We start from the raw sequence: 20,573 nt of genomic DNA, 5'->3' as shown, positions 1-20,573 counted from the left end.
CTTCTGGTGATATGAAAAGTAGGTTGAATTAAGACAGATAAAATGAGAACCTGACAGATTTGCAGTTTCTTCCTTCAGGTATTTCTCACTGAAATATGTAACTGGTCTGTTTAGCAATCCTCTGCATACTATTTTAGTTTTTCCTATCTTATGAATAAAATGTTTGGTTGCTAAACATTTTAGCAAAACTCATTTTAATACGTTTTTTAAGAATTTAGTTCTGATCTGTTCTGCCACATTTTTCTGTGCCGGCTACTGTGACTGCATCCTTTAGTGTGACCATCCGTTTGAATTTTGGCTCTGCCCAAAATTCACTATGACATTTCTTCAACATAGAGAGCTCTGTCAAAATCTCTGTCTAGGGCTCTTCACACAAAAGATTCTCCACAGAGTAAGGCACAAAACACAAAGGTATTTGTCTTTTGAAGCAAATTACTACACATTGTCCATAATTTAAGGAATTGTCACTAAGCCAGATTTCTGGTTTTATTCCTTTATTCCTGGAGGGGAAAAAACCCTCTTCTGACTAAACCTTGGTTTCAAATCACATTTAGACACCCAATTACTGAATTAAGTTTATTCCACAGTTTGACATCAGTATCATAATCCAGTTACCTATCCCAAGCTGCTTTAACTTGTGATAGTGAACATTTTCTGTTTGAGATATTGTACCACAGCTACTGGACAGCCATAACTGATAGGATTATGTAAAAACAGCAGCTTATCATGAATGTCCTAATGTTTTCTGATGTTAAATACTCACTTGAGAATGATGCAACTCCAAATATTGCCAGTGGTTTTGTTTGCCAAGGTTATATTTTGCCTTAAGTGATGCAAAAGAACACAGGCTCTATTCCTGAAATAGCTGGTCTATAAATATGATACCTTTAGATACCCAGCTGAGCCAATGAGTCTTTTTGCCTTCAGACTTGAATGCTGGATTATCCCATGTGTGAGGAAAAAAAAAAAAAAGCATATTTGATATTTCACCTTACATTCTTATAGCATAAGAGGAATTGAATTTCCCTTTCGTCTTCACTCAAACTGAGTGAGAAAACTGCTGACATGCTCCTTTCTTTTTGATCTGTGCCTCATAGCTCCCCCATCTCCTGCCATGCCAAACTGCACCCCTTTGGCCAGTTTGTAATTATATTCTGGTAATGATCTTTCCCCTTTGGCTCTCCTGGCTTCTCATCCTCCATGAACTTTTGAGTCCAGGTTTCCTTTCCCTTAATGCATCCCAAATACTGCACACACCACAGTGTAGATTCACAGGCATCTGCAAATGATTAAAGCAACCATAGGTTTTTAAAAGCAAAACTGTCCTCATTTTTGGAGGGATTAGGGGTAATACTGCCCCAGATATTATACAGTAGCAATAACCTCAAGAAAGAAGTATTTCTATTTTCTGATTAGCAAAACCTAAGTCATTCAGCCAAGTCAATGATAACCACAGAGAAAGCAAGAATTTCTGAGGTGCTATTTTGGGAAGCAGGGATGTGAAGAGAACAAAACTAGATGAGAAAGAAAACCATAATGCTGGAAAATCTGGAATCCTCAGATCAAAAGAGTTTTACAAATAGGAAGAAGTGATTTCATCCTCAGGTACTGTTTGATCTCTACCCTAGATCTCAAAGTGCAGAAAAACAGCAAACAGCTGTTCTCACAGGACAGAGTGAAAGGGAAATGAGTAATGACGAATGCTGCTGCTTAGCTACCCGGGGATGTTTGCCCCAGATAGCAAAAGCAGGAGTGCTCAGACTGGGACTCTGCAGCTGTTGATAAGGCTTGGCTCTGTCATGAACTAGTGGAGTTGTTTCAGGCTGTTGTTTGATGCAATGGCCTCTCTTAGCAGGTGTAACAGATCCCCCATCCCTTGCTACACCCCACAGCTCACTTGTACCTTATGCCACTACAGCTTTCATATACTGTTTTGTAAGTAATTGGCATTTTTCAGGTTGCTGAAAAAAAATGTCATATTCTACAATAAGGCTCTTAGAAAAAAAGCCACATCTTCAAATAATTCCACTCTGACTGAATACAAGTTAGAGGCTTGGATGTCAGTATTGTAATAAATACATGAACACAATATGTCTACTGAATCTATATTAAATCTGTGGGTTTCTATCATATTATGGTTTTTAATCACATTTTTACAATGACAGTCAAAATACCATCTCCATCCATTTATCTTCTTAATAATCAGCAATGTTCTTTTGTCTGCTGAAAGATCTTTGGTTTTGCCCACACAAGCCATAAAAGTATCAAACATGATGCAACATGCTACAAGCTCACATTTTTTGTACCTGCTGAAACTGCTCCAGCCCTGGACAAAATGAAATGATTAAGTATACTAATATTCATTAATATTAAAAAAAAAATTAAACTCAAGATATTCCACTTTATATTCTAAAAACTTCAGAGATAACAGATCAAACTTTGAAGGCACTGGGAAACAGCAGCTCTGCCTTAAGTTAGTTTAACAGTAATTACTCACTACCTTTGAAAATAAGCCCTTAAGGTTGTTTCAAACTGTGTATAAAGTACATGATCTTCAACTGAGAGAAGTATATTTTTTTTTATTTATTAAAGTAAGCAATGACACTTTCAGCAGTTTTTAGTTGGTGGTATTTGAACTGTGATCTTTGATTTTGTGCTAGAATTCTTCACATACCTTCTAAAGCCCAGAAGTCTTGGGTGAGCACATCACAGTCTTTTCTTTCCAATTAAAGTCCCTCTTCTTCAAACACCATTACATCTTTCTCTAGTTTAACACTGAGTTTGTTTCCCACAAACCATTATCCACAGAAGTTTCTTTGTCTTCAGTTACAAAACCTCATTCATCTTTCTTCAAACATTTTTAGACTTTTAGATGCAGAATTGCAGAAGGTGCACAAGGTGTTTGCTTGTCCCTGGTTTTGCTCATCTTGAACCTCATTGCCTCTGTGTGCAGCTCTGTCCAAACCTAGACAGATACTCAAAAGTTAACTACTCATATTTCACACCATAATGTTAAGTATAAAGTTCTAACTAAAACACAAATGTCTGAAGCATGGGATAAACACCTCCTGAAATAAGCATTTACCCCACTGAGTACGTATCAGGTATGCAAAGCTGTGCACTAGGCCTGCACTGCAGACATCTAAGGTTAAGCAAGGTGCAATCTACTGCCTCCACCACATTCTTGGTCCAGTCACTGGGAAAGTACTGCAGAGATACTTCCATATAACAGAGCATGTTACCTGACTAAAGGTTACCAATTAAACACAAAGCCACAGCAAGGATCAGAACAATTAGCAAAAACCAAGTGTGCAGACTCACCAATCCAAAAAACAAGGAAGGGGAACGATACAGATGACTGCTCCTAGTGCAAAACCCACTAAACAAGTATAGGAAACTCCTTAGAAAACTCTGAAAACTGAGGGATTATAAGACTTCAGAAGAATAAGAATTTAGGGGGTGTGTAAAATTTATTAGAGGATTATTTTTTTAGTGGATGGCAGCAATGTGCTAAACTTCCTCTGGGATGTGTAAGGTAACTACCAAAAGTGTGTAAAGGGAGAGACTAAAGTAGACTGGAGAGAAAGAGGTATAGGAAAACCAAGGACAGAGAGGATAAAGGAGACCAGTCCTATGTAGACAGCTTACCAATTACACTGCACTGCTGCAGTCCATCCCATATTATTATTGCACCCTATTTCTGACTAGTCTTGTGTGCAGGTACCTGTCAAGGCTAGCAAACCTCAAGTGAGACTAGCCCACAGGCAGGACAACAGGAGTAAGATCCACTGGAGCAGGACCACATGGCCATGGCACTTGCAGGTCCAGGGGCCTGCAAAGGGGAAACATGCCTGGAGTCACTCCTGGAGCATCTCCCAGAGCAGCCACCAGAGCCCCAGTGCAGCTGTGTGCACACCCAGACGTGAGGCTCAGCCTGGCCAGCCAGAGAAGGAAAAGGGAGGAGCAGCAGTACCCAGCCCAGTCTCTGTTTACACAGGTGCCAATACGAGCACTGCACTCTGCCCCTGGGATTTGTGCCTGGCAGTGTTTCTTGTTTGTATTGCGTGTAGGTGTGCACACAGGTATTGCTTCATATTGTTACAAGCTTGATACAGGAATCACAACAGCCTGGGGTCTTTGGCTTGGTAGGGGAAATTAAGAAAAAAGCCCTCATCCCAAAAGCCAGGGTATTGCTAAGGTATTGCTAGCATGAGCAAAGTGAAGAAGGGTCACACAGACACAGGCAAACAACCCTCCTGTTGAAAATTTCAATTGATCTAAAGGTTTATATATTTTCACATATCTGAGTGGTCATTTTGTTAGTTTTAGGTATCTGTAATATATGGAGAGTAAAAGAAATTACTATATTCAGATATCTGTTTCATTACATAGCTTGGCTATGATGAAATAGAAATAAGATATTGATGACTCCATAGCTGCTGTATCATGAAACAGCGAAATTCACCTAGGTAGGCTATGAATACTGCTGTAAGTATTTATGCAAAAAACAAACTATTTTGCTTTCAAACCACTCCCTAGGTATTTTCCCAAAGAAAGAACATACACACAAGTCTGGGTTTTTTTTAATTAGCAGGTCTGTAGGCAATGCCTTAGTTTGGAAAATAACGTCATCTTCCTTTTTTTCTTTAATCAACAGCACCAAAATTTGGAAGGGAAACATTACTAGTTTCCTTTGATTTTCAATATTTTATGTGGTGCTAAGGATTTTATTCTGCATACACTTGGGTACACATACATGCAGATGAATGCATCCATAGTCTTTTTACATACAATCATTTTGATAAATCTAAGTAACTCCATCGAGGTGATTAAGATGAAGTCTGATTACACCCCTCAAATCACTGAGGGGAAAAAAATAATAAAAACTCCAGCCAAATAAAAACTGATTAAGGGCTCCAGCTCCTTTATTTTAATTTCTAAATCATTTCAGCAATGGCCTGTAACAGACTTACATGAGCACTTCTTGCAAGCACAGTTGCACACCGGGCAACTACTAAATTTAAATAAATGTTTTTGAGTGTTGTGGCATTATGTACTTCAGGTGGATGACCACAAAAAGCACCAGAGACACTGTAAGAGTTTCCAAAAGGGATAAATCAACAGCTGCTAGCCCAACAGAGTACAGATCCATGGCCAGGGATCCTCTGAACTGACAAAGGATCCATGCAAAATTCCAAATACCTGATTTCCAAGCAGAAAGTTCCAGCTCAGACCTACACTGATATTGCATCTAGCATGTTTCTAGAAGTCATAGCAAGAATTGACTCTGGAAAACAGACTTTTTCCTGGAATGGTAAGAGGGTGCCCCACTTGATGCCAAGACAAATCTCTGTGTAAAACTACATCCACAGATTTTGGAGAAGGAATTCATAACTGAATGCACAGACTCTGAGTACTCTCCTAACATTAAAATTCCTTTTTTCAGCATAGTTACAATCTTTCTAGCAATTTTTAGCTAACCCTGATCACTTTAGTTGCACCACTCAGATTCTCTCTGAAAGCAATAGTTCACAAAGGTGTTAGAACATGAGGAGATCCTTTGGACATGGCTCACACCCATTGCTCCACTCCAGTGCCACACCACAACCTAACCAACCACACAACAGAGAGCTCTCTTTACATTCAGAGTTCTGCACCAAAGCTAATAAATTCCAAGCAGCAGGGCTTGTTCACACCAGAGGTTACCATGACTCAACAAATCAATAATCAACAGCTTCAACTCACGCAAAACTGACAAGGCTGAAAATTTTTAATCACATTTCAGGAGATTAGTCTGGTTTTGCAAATCGTGCAAGACTTGACTACAGCTGTGTCACAAGCCATATTTTGGACTGCATATTCTCCCTCAATTTTTTCAGCATTTCAGGAAGAAAATAAACTGTATTTGGCACAGAGTGCACCATATTAGTACAACGGGCACACAGCCAGCATCAGCCTATTTCCTGATCTGTTCCACTTCTTCTCATCATCCTACTTATAGCTCTTCAGATCTGCTTCTCTTCCTGCATCACCCCATAAAGGTAAGTGATCCAGAGAGTCAAAGATACATTATGGCCTCTTATCACCAAAGAGCCATAATTTTGCCATGATGATTCAGGAATCTTGCCCAAACAGTACTGCAAGAGACAAGTTAAAGAACCAGAAATGCATATGGATTAGTGTCAGCAGAAACATTAAACAGGATACTATATGAAGGCAAGTGCTCAAAGTGCTCGATTTCCAGATTAAAAAAAAAAAAAGAAGTATTAAGTTTACTCTAATTGAGTTCACCTTTTTTTTTTTGTGCATAAACTCAGGGCAAGGGGAACGTCATTACACACGGTAGTGTTCAGACTTAAAAAGAGCTTTTTGCACAGATGATGTTAAGCAACATTACAGTTATTAGATATTTCCTATCTCTCTTTAGTCTAGACAGCCTAGTTTAATTCCAGCAGAGTTTTCTCATCACCTTGGTAACTTCAGTTAAAGGCTGTTTATTGCATGGGAAGAAAACCAGGGTGTTTCCCAGGCAAACTGTAAAGGAACTTTGAGATACAGATATCTTGTAAGGTGTGAAACTTCCATTTATCTTCTAGAAATGTAAAATAGAAAGCTTATAATAAATCTCATCCAAAGGAGTTTCTGTGGTTTATAAAATATATGTAATTTTTTTATCCAGATTTTGCAAGTTTTCAAGAGAAAAGAATTCCTCAACTAAGTAATTATAAATATTAGCAACTTAACAGTCTGAAGTTTGGTCAGCTTATATAACAATAGTTAAAAAGACAGAGCAAAACTATAAATGTTTACAGATGTCTGAAAATTCTGTTGAATTTCTTTCTGGATAAAAGAAAAATAAAACACAGTACTGTAAGAAGTATAATGCAGACATTTGGAATAATCAGTTGAAATAATCAAAATCTAGTCCATTGCTTAAGGTCACTTTATTAAATTTGTTTAAATAAAAATTCTTAAAAGGACAGCATAAGGACAATAATTTTTGTAACTCCATATGGAGCAGGTTTTTTTGTTTTGACAAGTATTTTATCTCTTTTTTGTAGTAACAGTACAAAGGAATAGAACTGGAATTACAGATATTTTCCACCAAGTTATCTGCTTGTATCAAAAGGGTAAAACTCCACTGCAATATGCAGTGTTGGGCCAGTAACATCAGACAAATGGCAAAAAATATTACAGGGGAAATTCTCATAACTACTCAAACACATGATGACTTGAGAAGTCAGAGGATGCACAAACTTGGAAGAAAAGTTCTGTTTCTGGAACCACACGCTGTCTTACCAAAGTCCATCAAATTTTGTAGTATTATTTTAATAGTGACATTTTTCTTTCATTGTGGTATTTTGTACATGTGAAAACAATTATTTCACTACTGCCACAATATGCTTCTTCCTCTCTGGCACGAGTGGCACAGATCCTGGCTTGCTGTGCTTACGACGATTCAGTTCCCTAGAAACAAAACAGAAAAATGAAACTCAGTAGTCAGCACAAATCTTTAAGAAATACTGTCTTCCTCCTCAAGCTACTAATGAAGTCATCGTACAAAGAAAGCCAAAAAAGTTAAGAATTGCTCTGTTTCTAATAACCAAAAGCCATATATTTCTTTGGGAAGAAGGACCATCCCTTTTGAAAGTAACTTTAAAGCTGGCTAATTTAGAAAGGTTTCAAATGAGCCTCTCTTTGGGAGCTCAGCTTGGTTTTCATGTCAACACGATCAGCTGCTCAAGTTTGTGGAGTTTTTAGCTACTAAGGATGACTAAGACCTGCCACTTTACCGTTAATTCAATGGCTACAGCAAAGTATGCCACCTTCTACTCCTAGAAATTCCAACATGGCAATGATCCAGGCGGTGTAAAACATTTATCCTGGAATCTGGTGTAATCAAAAAAACCAAACCCAGAAACCCACGAAAAGCCAATCAAAAACCAAAAAACCCCTCCACACACCCTGTAGCAGCCTATCCTATTTCCACTGCAATGGGGCATCATGTCATGCTTAACTCAGCACTGTGGCTCTTTCCAACATGTCATCTGGTGCCATGCCTTCACTGTACTTCTGGAAAGCAGCCAGCCCTCACTGCCACTGGCACTCATCTGTGTTTTCCTTATAATCAATCCAGTAGCTCATGACCCCTCATTCAGATGCTCAAAGGAGCTCTATCACTGCCACAGGCCACTGCCACAGCAGCACTGCAGGGATGGGTTTGATTTAGAGGAAGAGGAAGGGAAGGCAGGAGGAGCACGCACTTGCGGCGCCGAGCCTCCCTCATGATGCGCTGCTCCTTGATCTGGCAGAAGATGCTCTTGGGCAAGTGCCGGTGCTGAGCTATGCGCCGGATCTGGGGGTGAAACTGGAACTTCTCCTTCAGCTTCTGATTGTAATTCATAGCTGCCTTCTCTCGGGGTGCAAGCTACAGGGAAAATAACACAGACAAGCACGTTATAAAGGAACAGGGATTTAACTGTCAATCTCCTCTACAAAATTAAATTTTAACTTTTCATTCAAATGGCCTCTTTCTAGTAAATTCCTCCAGAATACAGTAGGTAAGTATTAAAAAACCTAAAATTCCAACAATATCCCAATGCTCAAACACAAAACGTTACCATTTCAAAGCTGAGTGAAGTAACCAAATTTAATTCCCCAGAATCAGATTTTAATGTGCTGTAGAGTGACAAATGAGAACATAAATAACTGACAGCAAACACTCTTCTAAGTCTTTCCTAACCTCAAGTTTTTCAGGCATTTTAATTGCTAGCCAGTGTAATTATAAATGCTGTAGAGGAACTGTCTTCATGAACAGCTTTACAGAAAGCTCTTCAGGTGGCCTAAATCTTACCCAGCACCCTGATTCCTTGGGAAGCACAAAGCACAGATCAGATTTCAAGTATTAGCTTGACTATACAGCACACTGAGAGTTCCAACTTTCATCAAGCAGCTAAAAAAGTCTTAATATCACAACCCCATGAAAATCAGGTGAGCTGGTACTGCCATAAAAAAACTAAATTTTTAATTAATGTTTAAAATTCTGTCCAAGCCACCATCAGCAACAAAACTAAGAAACACCTTCTCCTGACAGGAAATCTACAGAAGATTTTTTTTTCAACTAGGCTTTTTTCCTTTGGTCCTAATGTCTATTTATCAAAAGGAAAAAAATGTGTTTCCTGTAGTTTTGTTTAAAGCATGCATTGCTTCATGGGGAAGAGCAATCTCAATGTATTTTGGATTTACTTGGATCTTAGGGAATTTCAGCTGCATTTCAGTCTAGTGAGTTTTCATATAAATATAAAATCTATTAGCATAAATTTGATATTATTTTAATCCCATCCTCTTTTTCCTACCCTCCTGCCCAAACTCTGTAACTCCAGTACTTCAGACACCTTAAAAATCCTTCATATTTTCAATTAAACCATGGCACCAGTCTTTTGCCATCCCACATTTATGTCACACTACTATTTCCACCTAAAACATTAAAAGTAAAACAATAGTTCCGGCAACTTCTATTGATTCAGCTTTGCAAATGACTCAGTGTCACTAACTTCTCACTTTCAAGAAAAGACAGAAACTGATGCTAAAAAAAAAAAAGAAAAAAAAAAGCAGTAACAAAACCAACAACTTTATTACACACACAGTTGGAAATTTCACTTACAATATAATGAGACCTGTGTCTTTCCCCCCCTTGAAATCAGCAATTGGCTATTTATTCTCCACTCTGGAAATCACTTTTGTGTTACTTCTGGTAGAATTTTTCATAAATTCTGAATAAATAAATATCACACTCAGATGATTTTGGTCCAGAATACCATAAATGGTCTGAAAACAACTATTGATAAAATTACCCAAAGGGAGCTTCTGATTTGGGACAATAAAGAAACTAGGTACCAGATACAGAGTTGCTCATGGCTCAAAAAATTCTTATTCAGACATCAGAGATAAATGATGATCTTAACTTGTTTCTCCACACCCTCTTGGTCATAAAATCCAAATCCTTCTGCTTATACTTACATTCATTGTGGCCTCAGAAATTGAAATTTAGTATATTTTACAGTCTTAGCCCACTAAAGCTACCCTCCCCCTTTTACTAAAATTCCTTCTTGTGAGCCAGCCTGTGAATAGCTGGTTCACTCTCAGTAAATCCCAGGTGTTCCCACTTTGCAGAAAACTGCCAACATAATCCAAATTAAAGAGCTTTATTTTAATTAAATGCAACGATTTTCCTTTAATTTTAGAAGAGCAAATTGCTGCCGATTTAGTATAACCTTGATGATTCTACAGACAAGAGGTGAATCTGAAAATTAAAGACACATCCAGGACATCTTATTTAAAAAAATAATATAGATTAAGAGGTGGTGGAGCTTGACTCCATTTTTATGGCTAATGTGGTATAGACAAAGGGACACAGCTGGTGACTTTCCACCCAACTACCAGATGCCAGCGGCCAATACACCCGGCTGTGCCAAGTGCACCCTCATCCACATGATAGGAAAAGAAAATTTTGCAGCAATGACAAGTTTCCTTCATGAGAGATAGCAGATAGCTAAGAAGGCACACTGCAATAATGTCTGAATTCCAGCTCTCTCTTGCAAGTCATTTACAAAGGTCAGTTTGAACAACTCAAGAGAACAGCATTACTTCCCCTTCTGTTTTGGGCTGGAGAAGATGCACAGCACGATTTCCATGATTAGAGATTTCATTTATAGGGACTAGAACACTCTCCAATTTAATATACGTAATAAATTAGGATTTATGTGACATCTTGAGAGGAAGACATGCTTAAAAAGGTGACATATGACTGGTTTTTTTTTGTATGTTCAAAAAATGAATGTGCACTTTCTTTCCTACACAAGGAAAAAGCAGATTATGCGGCAGAAACAACTGATTTGTGTCACTTACACAGGAGGACTTCACAGCAAATACTTAGGGTGAAAAAAGGGAAAAAGAACTCTTGAAATGTAACCAAGTTGTCAGCAATAGGAAAATGCCTCCTTGAGTAAACTGCCCATGCCTCTTTTCCTCCCTCCTGATGACACACACTGCTTATTTCTCAATCTAAGCAGAAGGAAAGTAAGTATTTTTGCAGAGCCCTGATTAGAAGCTAAAACCACCCTTAAAAAATTCTTCTCTTCAAGAGAGCTGTATTTAAAACTCCACACTATTAAGACTTCAGTAATTCAGCATAAGAATATGAAATGAATGTTTATCTGTTCTCTTCAGGTTGCCCTTCTAGGTTAGGGCAGGCAAGAGCACAGATGCAATATATTTTTAGAATCAAGATATATCCCAAAAATTTCCTACACCACAGCTTGTCTTAATTTTTCTACTGGTCTACGGAAAACACCTTCTAAATTTATAGTCATGAAGTTCATTATTCATTCCTTCCTGGACCAAAAATTTTGATCTCTTTACATCTAAATGGATGACAAAAGCAAAAAAACCAGAAAGGTAATGTAGGGCAATGTAGATGTTAAGAGCATAAAATCATAGCTACAGGGCTGAAGTTGCAGGTGCACTGAATCACAAGCTGAAAATCACTATGAAAAGAATGCCATGACCCACAGTATCTGGTACTGCTTGTTATCAGCATTATCTCAGAAAATGGAACCACATACTAGAAACAGACTGAAAGGATAAACAATTGCTTAAGACAGTTTTGATGTGCTCCTGCTAATGCACTTTGCTAAATCAAAACCAAGATTTCTAACAGCACTTTCTCCTCTCTCTACTAGCCCATAATCAAAATCTGCTATTTCTGCATTTTTTAAGTAAGCAGTAAACCTATGCTAAACTACTGTTTACTCACTCATCAGTAGTTTCACTAAAATTCTTAGCATCCTAACCCACTGCTCTGTACTAATTCATAAAAGTAACAGAGACAAAATTTTGCAGCTGTTACTCACAGAAGTGAAGTTACTAAGAAGTCACACTCTTAAGAAGTGCAGGTGTAGTTTCTTTTTTAATGTGGCAGTAGACTGACGAGAAATACAGCTTTAACAAGTTTTACTGATGGTTCATTACTTTCAGTACAATTCAGAAAACCCTAGTCTATCCCTTTCTTTCTATCAATTACATTAATTGTATACTATTAACTGAAATCTACTATATTATTGCTGCTTTTTCAGCCTTTCCACTCAGACCAGGCTCTATTTTCCTCCTCAAAAGTCAAAATCATTTACCTTTTCATAAATCCCAAACTTATTCAAAAGCACAGGTAAAAGACATACTTAACAAGCCATATTTTATGTATTTGAACAGTCTAGAACTTCTCAGGTCTTAACTGAGTCTTTTGCTTCTGGGCATGCAGATACATGTTCACTGCTTTAAAACACCTATTACACCCTATTTAATAATACATATTAATCAATTAATGAAAATCTATTAAAGGCCAAGTGTAGAAAATTATTTTGAAGCAACCTCTGCAGTAGCTCCAACACAGATATTTGGGTTTTGTTACCCCTACGTACAACCTATGTAGACTTAACTGTCAGTGGAGTAGAAACACAAGATGCCTCTGGCTTCTCCAGAAACTTTTCTTCTTTCTTTCATGTTTCACTGATTTTGAGTAATGAGTGCAGTGCCAAATACATTAAAACCCAAAAGAAACATGCATGTCAGAACTGATGACTGCTCGGGTCCAGCTCAGAAAGTACAACTTTCCAACTGGATAAATGTTCACCAGCCACAACATGAGTACTATATACTCACTATAACTTCCTTTGAACTTAGCAATGTGAAAAAACAACTAAGTCACCAAAGGGAAAAAAAAATGTTTGATTACTATTTTTCTTTCTCTTTCAGGATGTTGATTTCTACCCCGCCCCCAGCACAAAAAATATCCATCTTAAAATACAATGTATTGCAAGATTTTAGCATTATATCAGAAATACAGTGACCTTTGGATGAGTCATTCAATCAAATCTTCTCAGCAAGGAAAAATAGCAGACCAAGCAACTAAGCATTTAAGACATATTTTGACACTTCTGACAGAATTACTGAATGTTCAGCTTTGAATATTCAAAACATTCAAAAAATAGCCACAGATTGTGGAATGACTGGACACTTATAAAATAAGCAAACATATGTCTGTGAAGATAAGAACACTAACACTCTAGAAAAGAAGCAAATACTAAAAAACATCAGTGGAACCTGCTAAATAGCCATTAACAGCTGCATTCTTAAGAATCACAGGAACTACTAGGCTGGATCAAACAGGGATTTGCACTGAATCCAAGCAACATTCCCAAGATATATCCAAGAGCGTGATAAGCCATGAGGACTCCTGAGTCCTATTAGCTACAATTGCTCTCTAAACATCTGAAAAATAAAACTTCATAGTGCTTCTAAAAAAATTTTAAACAACTACAGCCACTTCAGAGAGCTTCAAATTCTGTCTCTTGCTAAATTCACTGCTTCAACAACACCATGCTTGAAGACATTGCCACATAAAATACAGGGGTGTGAAATGTTCTTTTCTCATTATAATGTAATTCTTCACAAGTTCATCTCTGTTCTGTGAAGTGAGAGCAATTTTTCTAGGCCCCTTTTAAGTTCTTCCTGTATTTCTAAATAATTTTGCTTCTTAAGATGACTCTTGATGTTGCGAGGTGTTTTCTCTAAGATAGGATGATAAATTATGGGAGGATTTTCACTCCTGACAGTAAAAAAAAAAAAAAAAACATCAGAAATAAAATCCCCCCCAAGAATAATTCAAAAAACAGGGGGGGAAAAAATCAAATAATAAACCACATGCCCCCTTGATCTGTGTCATAGTTATTGATTTGGTTCTCTTGGGAGCCCACAGCCCAAGTGCTGTGACAGAAATACACACCCTTACACACCTTACAAAAACTTCACTGGAAGGGTCCCACAAGAGCAGAACCACGTCGGGGTTTCAACCTCCAGGGGGCACATCAAGCAACACCACTGTACTCCCAAAGAAAAACAACAAAGGCTGTTTTGTGTAGGACTCCTGTCAGGTCAAGAAACACAAGAGTATAAACGTGCAGACCATATCCAATAGCCAGCAGTTACACCTAAGTAGAGGTTTTTTTTTGGCCCATCCATGGCCAATTTTCACTGACGCAAACACCACAGAAAACAGTAGAATGTCATTTGCCAGTCTGTGTTCTGAACACTTAAACAACAGCTAAATTGTCCTTTTGGTATGCAATATTTCTGCAATGTAGGAGTAGCTGTATTTGCCTATTACTTCCCAGAGTCAATTACCCTTAATCTTTCATAAAAAAATGAGTCAATGCCATCTAGTAGTCAGTACAGTGAACTTTTTGTTCACATCTGAAAATATTAGGAGCCCTTCTACACGAAAATGGTATTTGTGATATTCTTTTTACCCACTTGTCCTTCACACGAAGGGCTCAGAGTAAAGATGAACGTCAAAAATACCAGACAATTCTGTTACAGAACAGCATCTTAGAGAGAAACATCATGATCTCTTGCTAAAAATATAGTGAGCAAATGGAGAAAGCTTCAGTTAATGTAATAAAATCAGGTGAAAACGGTGTTGCCATGGGCATACGGATATAACAGAAAGAACACAGTGCAATGTTGGGTAGAAATATTATCTATCTAAACAAATTCAGCACAAACCTTAAATCCAAATGTAAAGTGTTGAATGAGCTTTGTGGAATCACCAAAATTAGCAACTATGGAACTGATATTTAAGTGTTTGACCAAAGCACCACACGGGAAAATACTAATAATCAATGCAGAAGAGCAGGGGAGTAAAAAAAAAAAGGTATCTTTTAAAAAACTAAAATTAAAAAAAATCAACCTAAACAGTCATTTGTAAACCCAATTACTGCAGAGACCACAAAGCTGTGGGGCTTTTTTTATCTACTGCTCTATAGCAAAACTGAGAATACAAACAGGACTTCCCAATACCTATGGTGGGCCATGGCTCAAGATATACATGTTGTTTTAACTGTGCTACTCCATGGCTCAAGATATACATGTTGTTTTAACTGTGCTACTCCACATCCAGTGCTTCAGAGCACACAGCAGTCCAAGAATTATCCTGTTTCCAGTGCAGCCCTAAGTACTCCTCCACTCCCTCCACGTGCCACCTCTCCCAGCTGCTTCACTTCCCTCCTACAGATGCTTCAAGTTGATAGAGCTTCAGGTAATCAGAAGCAGTCCTAGACATTAGTATGCAACAGATCCAGCATCTCAGCTGTACCACACTCTTCCCTGGATCACAGTTTCCCTTTTCTCTCCCCACAACCTTTCACAAGATCAAGCAAAAACTCCCCCAGACATTATCTGACAGCTCTGCTGATGGGCTCAGAAAAGGCAATGTAAGCACCTCCAAAATACCATAACAATATAAAGCTACATAAAGGGATTACTCCCAGCAGACAAAGTGCCAAATTCATTCTCCAAAGTCACTCAATGCTTTGACTCAACTGTGCAGATGAATCTATGCAACTGGTAACTGAAAGGGAACATTTGGGCTTTGTCTGTACAGCTACAGTAAAGTATAACTGAGAAGTCTTCTCTAATGAGGCTGGTGATCATTCACACTAGGAACACCTTGACCAAACAGACTTACATTGAATTAAGCAGATTTCAGATACCATCCTAGTTTGTTCACTTGGCAGAGAGAGTTACAAAGGTTAACAACAATCTCAGTGTCAAACTACACATCGGTGCAAAAAGTCTACTTTACAATACAATTGCTTATCACAGCATGATTTCTTTTTTATACTTTTTTTAACAAAAAAACTGCATGAATGAACATGAACTAATATATTCCAGTCATGAACTACACATTCCAGTCAAAATCTTTAAAAATAGTTACTCTAAATGTCAACAGAATTACTTAAGTACGGCTAAACAGAATTTGTTACCTTTTTCACAGTGGTAAAGGATAAATTCTAACCACTAGCACACAGGTAAAAAAATCAAATATAGTTTAGATAGAACTGATGATATTGTTAACATTAAACAAGACCAAAAGAAGTCATCTTGTGTAGCAATAATGAGGCATGGTATTTTCTTATTCTAAACTGCAGTAAGTGCAATGAGCTACACTGCACATATCAATCTGCAAATTAAAAACAAATGTCAAACTATCATTTTACAGCTTCCCTTCATAAATAAAAAAGTTGAAGAGGCTAACTGTTTGTAATGATAACAAAAACCCCCAAACACCTTGTGATAACAAAAGCAAAATGCAACTCACCACTCCCAGTTTTTCAGAGGCATTAGCTTTCCACAGGCGAATATTCATCTCATCTGAGCCACACAGAATGTATTTGTTATCTGAAGTCCATTTTACAGTGATGACGTGCTGCATTCGTTTGGTATGATAAACTTCCCTAGAGCAGAGAAACATTTTTAAATTATCTATCATCACTTTTCTCACCATTACCTTTCAAATAGCAGAAAGTATTCTGTTCAAGGTAAATTTTTTTTATATTTTCTTGCTGTTGTTTTTAAAAAATCTGACTTTTAAAAACACTGCTGATCTTATCTTTCTATAGATAGAGATACAAAGGAAGTGTGATAGATTGATAAAAGACCACCTAGAATAAGATGCTTTTTTAAAAAGTGCTTTCACAAAAATAATAGTAAAGAGTTAAATAATAACCCTTTATGCAAAACATGTTAAGGGTATACAGTATGAAATGCATACTGTTCCTGAAGTAATTCTGATTGATATGCTTTTACATTGAGAGTATTACAGAATGGGAATGCAGAAAAATAGGTGCCAAAGAATCTGACACCCTGTTCTGAAACAGGAACAAAACACCTCCCAGCTGTCCATTTATGATATGGCCATGGATTAGCTACTCTTCATTGTGATTTCCCTCCTTTACCCAAAAATGAACTCAATTTCTTTTTTAATTTCTGCTGACCAAACTCCTGCCCAACAAGTGCTGTTGAAAAATGTTTCTGCATGCTACATTTAGACCAATATTTAAGTTAAACTCTTGTCTAATTTTCATGAAATATGTATCAAACAAATTTATTCTTTTATTTCTGCTGTAAAAATAAAGTAGTAAATAAATTTTCTGGGGAATTTTAGCTATTTATTAGCATTTTGAAAAGAAGGAAGAAGTAAGGCCTATTTATTGTCTACCAATAGCCACTCCTTTGATGCATCAGTCATGCACTACAGCTTATTCTCTTTCTTCCACTCAGTTATTTTTGCAAGGAAAACCCAAATAAAAATGTAAAAGAAACACGGAAGCAACACCTATTGCAGTGGTGTGGAGAAACTAGACTGGGGTAGAGCTGAAGTGGTTGTGAGAAAAAGAAAAGTAATCAATATATCAGAATAAATAAGCTTTATTAAGCCTAAATCACCTCTTTCCATTCACCAGCAAGAAATACTCTACAAGAACAACTATGTGGAAGACTGAGCACAACTACCATCAGAAAACATTAATACTCACATCAGCTTTTCATATTTAATGGCATGTGTGCACATCTGCACTTCCACAAGAATTTCTGTGTTTTACTTTCCTTCTATCATGCGACTCAGTAACAAAGCTTTTCTTCACCCACCTTTGGGGAACTAAGTCATTTTCCTTTTTATACTTAGAATTTGCAGCCTTTGCCTATCCTGTGGCTGTCATCACAAGGTTTTAATTATGATTTATCAGGGACAGGAAAAACAGAAAACATGGCCAAATAACCTGGATGTGTCATGTGGAAGTTTGCACAGAAATAGAGTTCTGTTTACTAAGCATTTACTAAATTTAATCAACTTCATTAAAAAATGTATTTCTTAGGGCTAAACAATTTTACTATTAAAATTTTCATTTAAAAATAAAATAGAAAACAATTGAAGTTAGGACTTTTTCAGATTGGCAAGACATCAAAAGTAAAAACTAAAATAGCACTAGGATCCTTATTCACAGATATTCCTAACTGCCTTCTCAGTTTTCCAAGTAGGATCAGATCTTCTATTTAGAGACTTTCCTCCATTCCATGAGATTATTATGAACTGAGCAATTCTAAAGAAGCCCAGCTGCTAAAAAAAAATTAAGTGCACCAGAACACTCTAATCAGCTTACATGAGGCAAAATTTTTCATTTGTAAAGCTGCTCCTCACTAGATTTAGGGCTACAACACAAAAGGGGGGAAAATTCGTGTGGACAGAGAGAAAAATTCCTTCCACAGGTCTTGGCAACAATCTGCTAAAATGTGAAATAAAGCCTTTTACTGTTGTGTTGTGGGGTCTGCAAACTTCTTCTCAGTAATGTGTGTTAACTTTGCATATCACCATTTCTGTGAACGTTATTAATTCCTACAAAGAAGCTGCTAACCAAATTATTTAATAATGCAAGTCAGGAAAAAAACCCAAACCTACAAAGAAACTGCACCAGCAAATTACATTTAAAGTACTCCTACAAGACAAAAAGAACATGAAAACTATCTGTAGATTAGATATAGAGGGAATGTAAACAGCCCCTCCCATTCTTTAATGCAGCACAGGAGCACAAACAGTTACACAGCATGCACAATTTCATCAATTAATAATTAAAATATACTCCTTCACCAAGCCAGCATTTCAATATTTTCACCCTCAAGCCACCTAGAACTTGACTTAGTAACAACATTCTGGGAGGACAAGGTTGGAGAGAGGAAGTCAAGCAGAAGTAAAATAAAGTTAAGAATAAAGAAAAAGGAGGAAGAACTGACAAGAAAGAATAATGAAGGCAGGTTTATGAAGATCAAATGATACCAGAAAGATCAGATAACTTGCTCCAGTTTTCATGAAACTGAAAGAAAACCAAAAAAGTAATGGAGACACAGTAGATTCAATCTGAACTCCAGCAAAATATTTAATATACTGACTTATGAAACCTTACATGAAGAACAAACTCCACGTGAATTGTATTCAAAGCACTGTATTACAAATCAAAACCAGGTTACCAAAATATGAACAAAAGGTGGTAAGTGCACTGAAACAGATCACAAAAGGGTCCCAAACTAATCCTCAGGAATCCATACAGCAATCTATCTTACATAATGTCTTCAGCAACCATCCACATAGGATGAAGACAATCCCTAGGAAACCAAATGCTACAATGCTGTAACACACTGCAAACTTAAGTGGTGACAGAATCAAAGCAACCGAAAAACATTAAAGATGCATCAACAAGGAAATCAAATGGGATTAACCATGGTAAAATACAAATGACACGAGCATAGTAATCCACTCTCATTTTAATTCCATATTGTGGAACTACTGCTACTTGTTAAGTAGTTCTACTCTTGATCCATACTGCAGAATTAAGTCAGCTACACAGCCTGTCAGTTTCAAGCTACTGATAGAATAAGATTTCAACACTCATAGGAAGCAAATTCCCCAATGAAGATGTTAATGAATGAATTAGTAATTTTGAGGATTTGGGAGGAAGTCACTGGAATGAAGAGAGAGAAAGTGTAAAACAACTCACCTGCTGTGACCTTTGTCTACAGGAAAAATGCGGATGGACTTATCAAAGCTGGCAGACACAAATTCTTTCCCAGTGGGTGAATAATCCACATCAAGAACAGCAGACACATGATCCATGTGCACCATCACCGGTGATTCAAGAAAGCGCATATCAAAAGTATATAAGCTTTAAAATAAATACATCAGTAGCTTGGTATCAGAACAAGTCCTAAGTAAATGGTACATTTTACATAAACCACACTTAAGGAGAGAGCCATATTGCAGAAGGAACTCCTTAAAACAGCTCATAATATGTGAAAAGAAAGAAAACAGCATTGGTTTAGGGTTTGAAAAAAGCTTGTTAATCAGAGGATCTAGCTATTGGATCAGGTTTCTTGCTCCCTATCAAAGGACAGATAGGCTCCACTTCATCATGTGTCCACAGGTCAGACTGCAGGCATCACACTGGCCTCCTTTACTCCATCTTCCCATGTAAGTATGCACCCTGAACTTGTAAAAGCACCTCTCAATCATTACAGCAAGCCTATCAGTTCTGAAAGGTTTCTTAATATTCCCATGCTGTGACCTCTTAGTAATTCAGAGTCTACTGTAAAGTTCCATTTGCTTGGCACCCCTTGTTACTGCCTAATTATCTCAGGCAGACAAGTTCAAGGAAAGCTTGGTGTAGCAAGTCTAGGAGTGCAGGGAAAGCCTGGTCCTTACCCATGGAGATGCTAGAGCATCACTATCCATAGAAAAACATTATGTTAAAAGTAAACACCCAGCTCCTGGACCACAGCTTGTTTGCTCTTGAGGAGTTTAAAGCTCAGATAAGGCCTACCTCTACTCCCTTTGAATAAAGCAGCTAGACATGATCACTATGTAGATCACCAAATAACCACATGTGCTTTACAGACAATGCATTTATTAAAAACTGATTAAGATACACTATTTAGTAGAACTGTTACGTTAAAAAATTTAATTCAACAGGTTTCTCACCTTCCTTTCTGCAGATGAATGCATAACTGAAATTAAATATATCTTACTGAATACTGTAATGGTGATTATTGCTTTTTCCTTCTAAATTCCCCAAGTATGCAGCATCTTATTCAAAACTGCTACTCCATATAACCAGCAAATACTTGCATATGCA

General features: G+C 37.3%; 1 protein-coding gene and 1 long non-coding RNA gene across 2 annotated transcripts in view; both read right to left on the bottom strand.

The window, feature by feature from the left end:
• Positions 1 to 6,925: 6,925 nt before the first annotated feature.
• The window catches only part of DCAF13 (DDB1 and CUL4 associated factor 13), a 25,324-nt gene continuing 11,676 nt past the window's right edge, over positions 6,926 to 20,573 (bottom strand). Inside the window, exons 8-11 of the mRNA XM_009087420.4 lie at positions 19,443 to 19,607; positions 16,214 to 16,349; positions 8,265 to 8,428; positions 6,926 to 7,467 (exon numbers count right to left, since the gene is read on the bottom strand). Coding sequence (XP_009085668.1) covers positions 7,380 to 7,467; positions 8,265 to 8,428; positions 16,214 to 16,349; positions 19,443 to 19,607 — 553 coding nt within the window. The 3' untranslated portion in view covers positions 6,926 to 7,379. The remainder of the gene's footprint in view (positions 7,468 to 8,264; positions 8,429 to 16,213; positions 16,350 to 19,442; positions 19,608 to 20,573) is intronic.
• Positions 9,616 to 16,193, bottom strand: LOC127059160 (uncharacterized). The gene is made up of 2 exons (XR_007776645.1): positions 13,851 to 16,193; positions 9,616 to 13,663 (listed from the first exon to the last, which is right to left on the bottom strand). It is a non-coding gene; the product is annotated as an uncharacterized LOC127059160 (long non-coding RNA).

This window comes from Serinus canaria, chromosome 2 (assembly GCF_022539315.1).
Source record: "Serinus canaria isolate serCan28SL12 chromosome 2, serCan2020, whole genome shotgun sequence".
Lineage (NCBI taxonomy): Eukaryota > Metazoa > Chordata > Aves > Passeriformes > Fringillidae > Serinus > Serinus canaria.
Note: the sequence above shows the minus strand (reverse complement) of the source record. Positions and strands in the feature narration are given on the sequence as shown.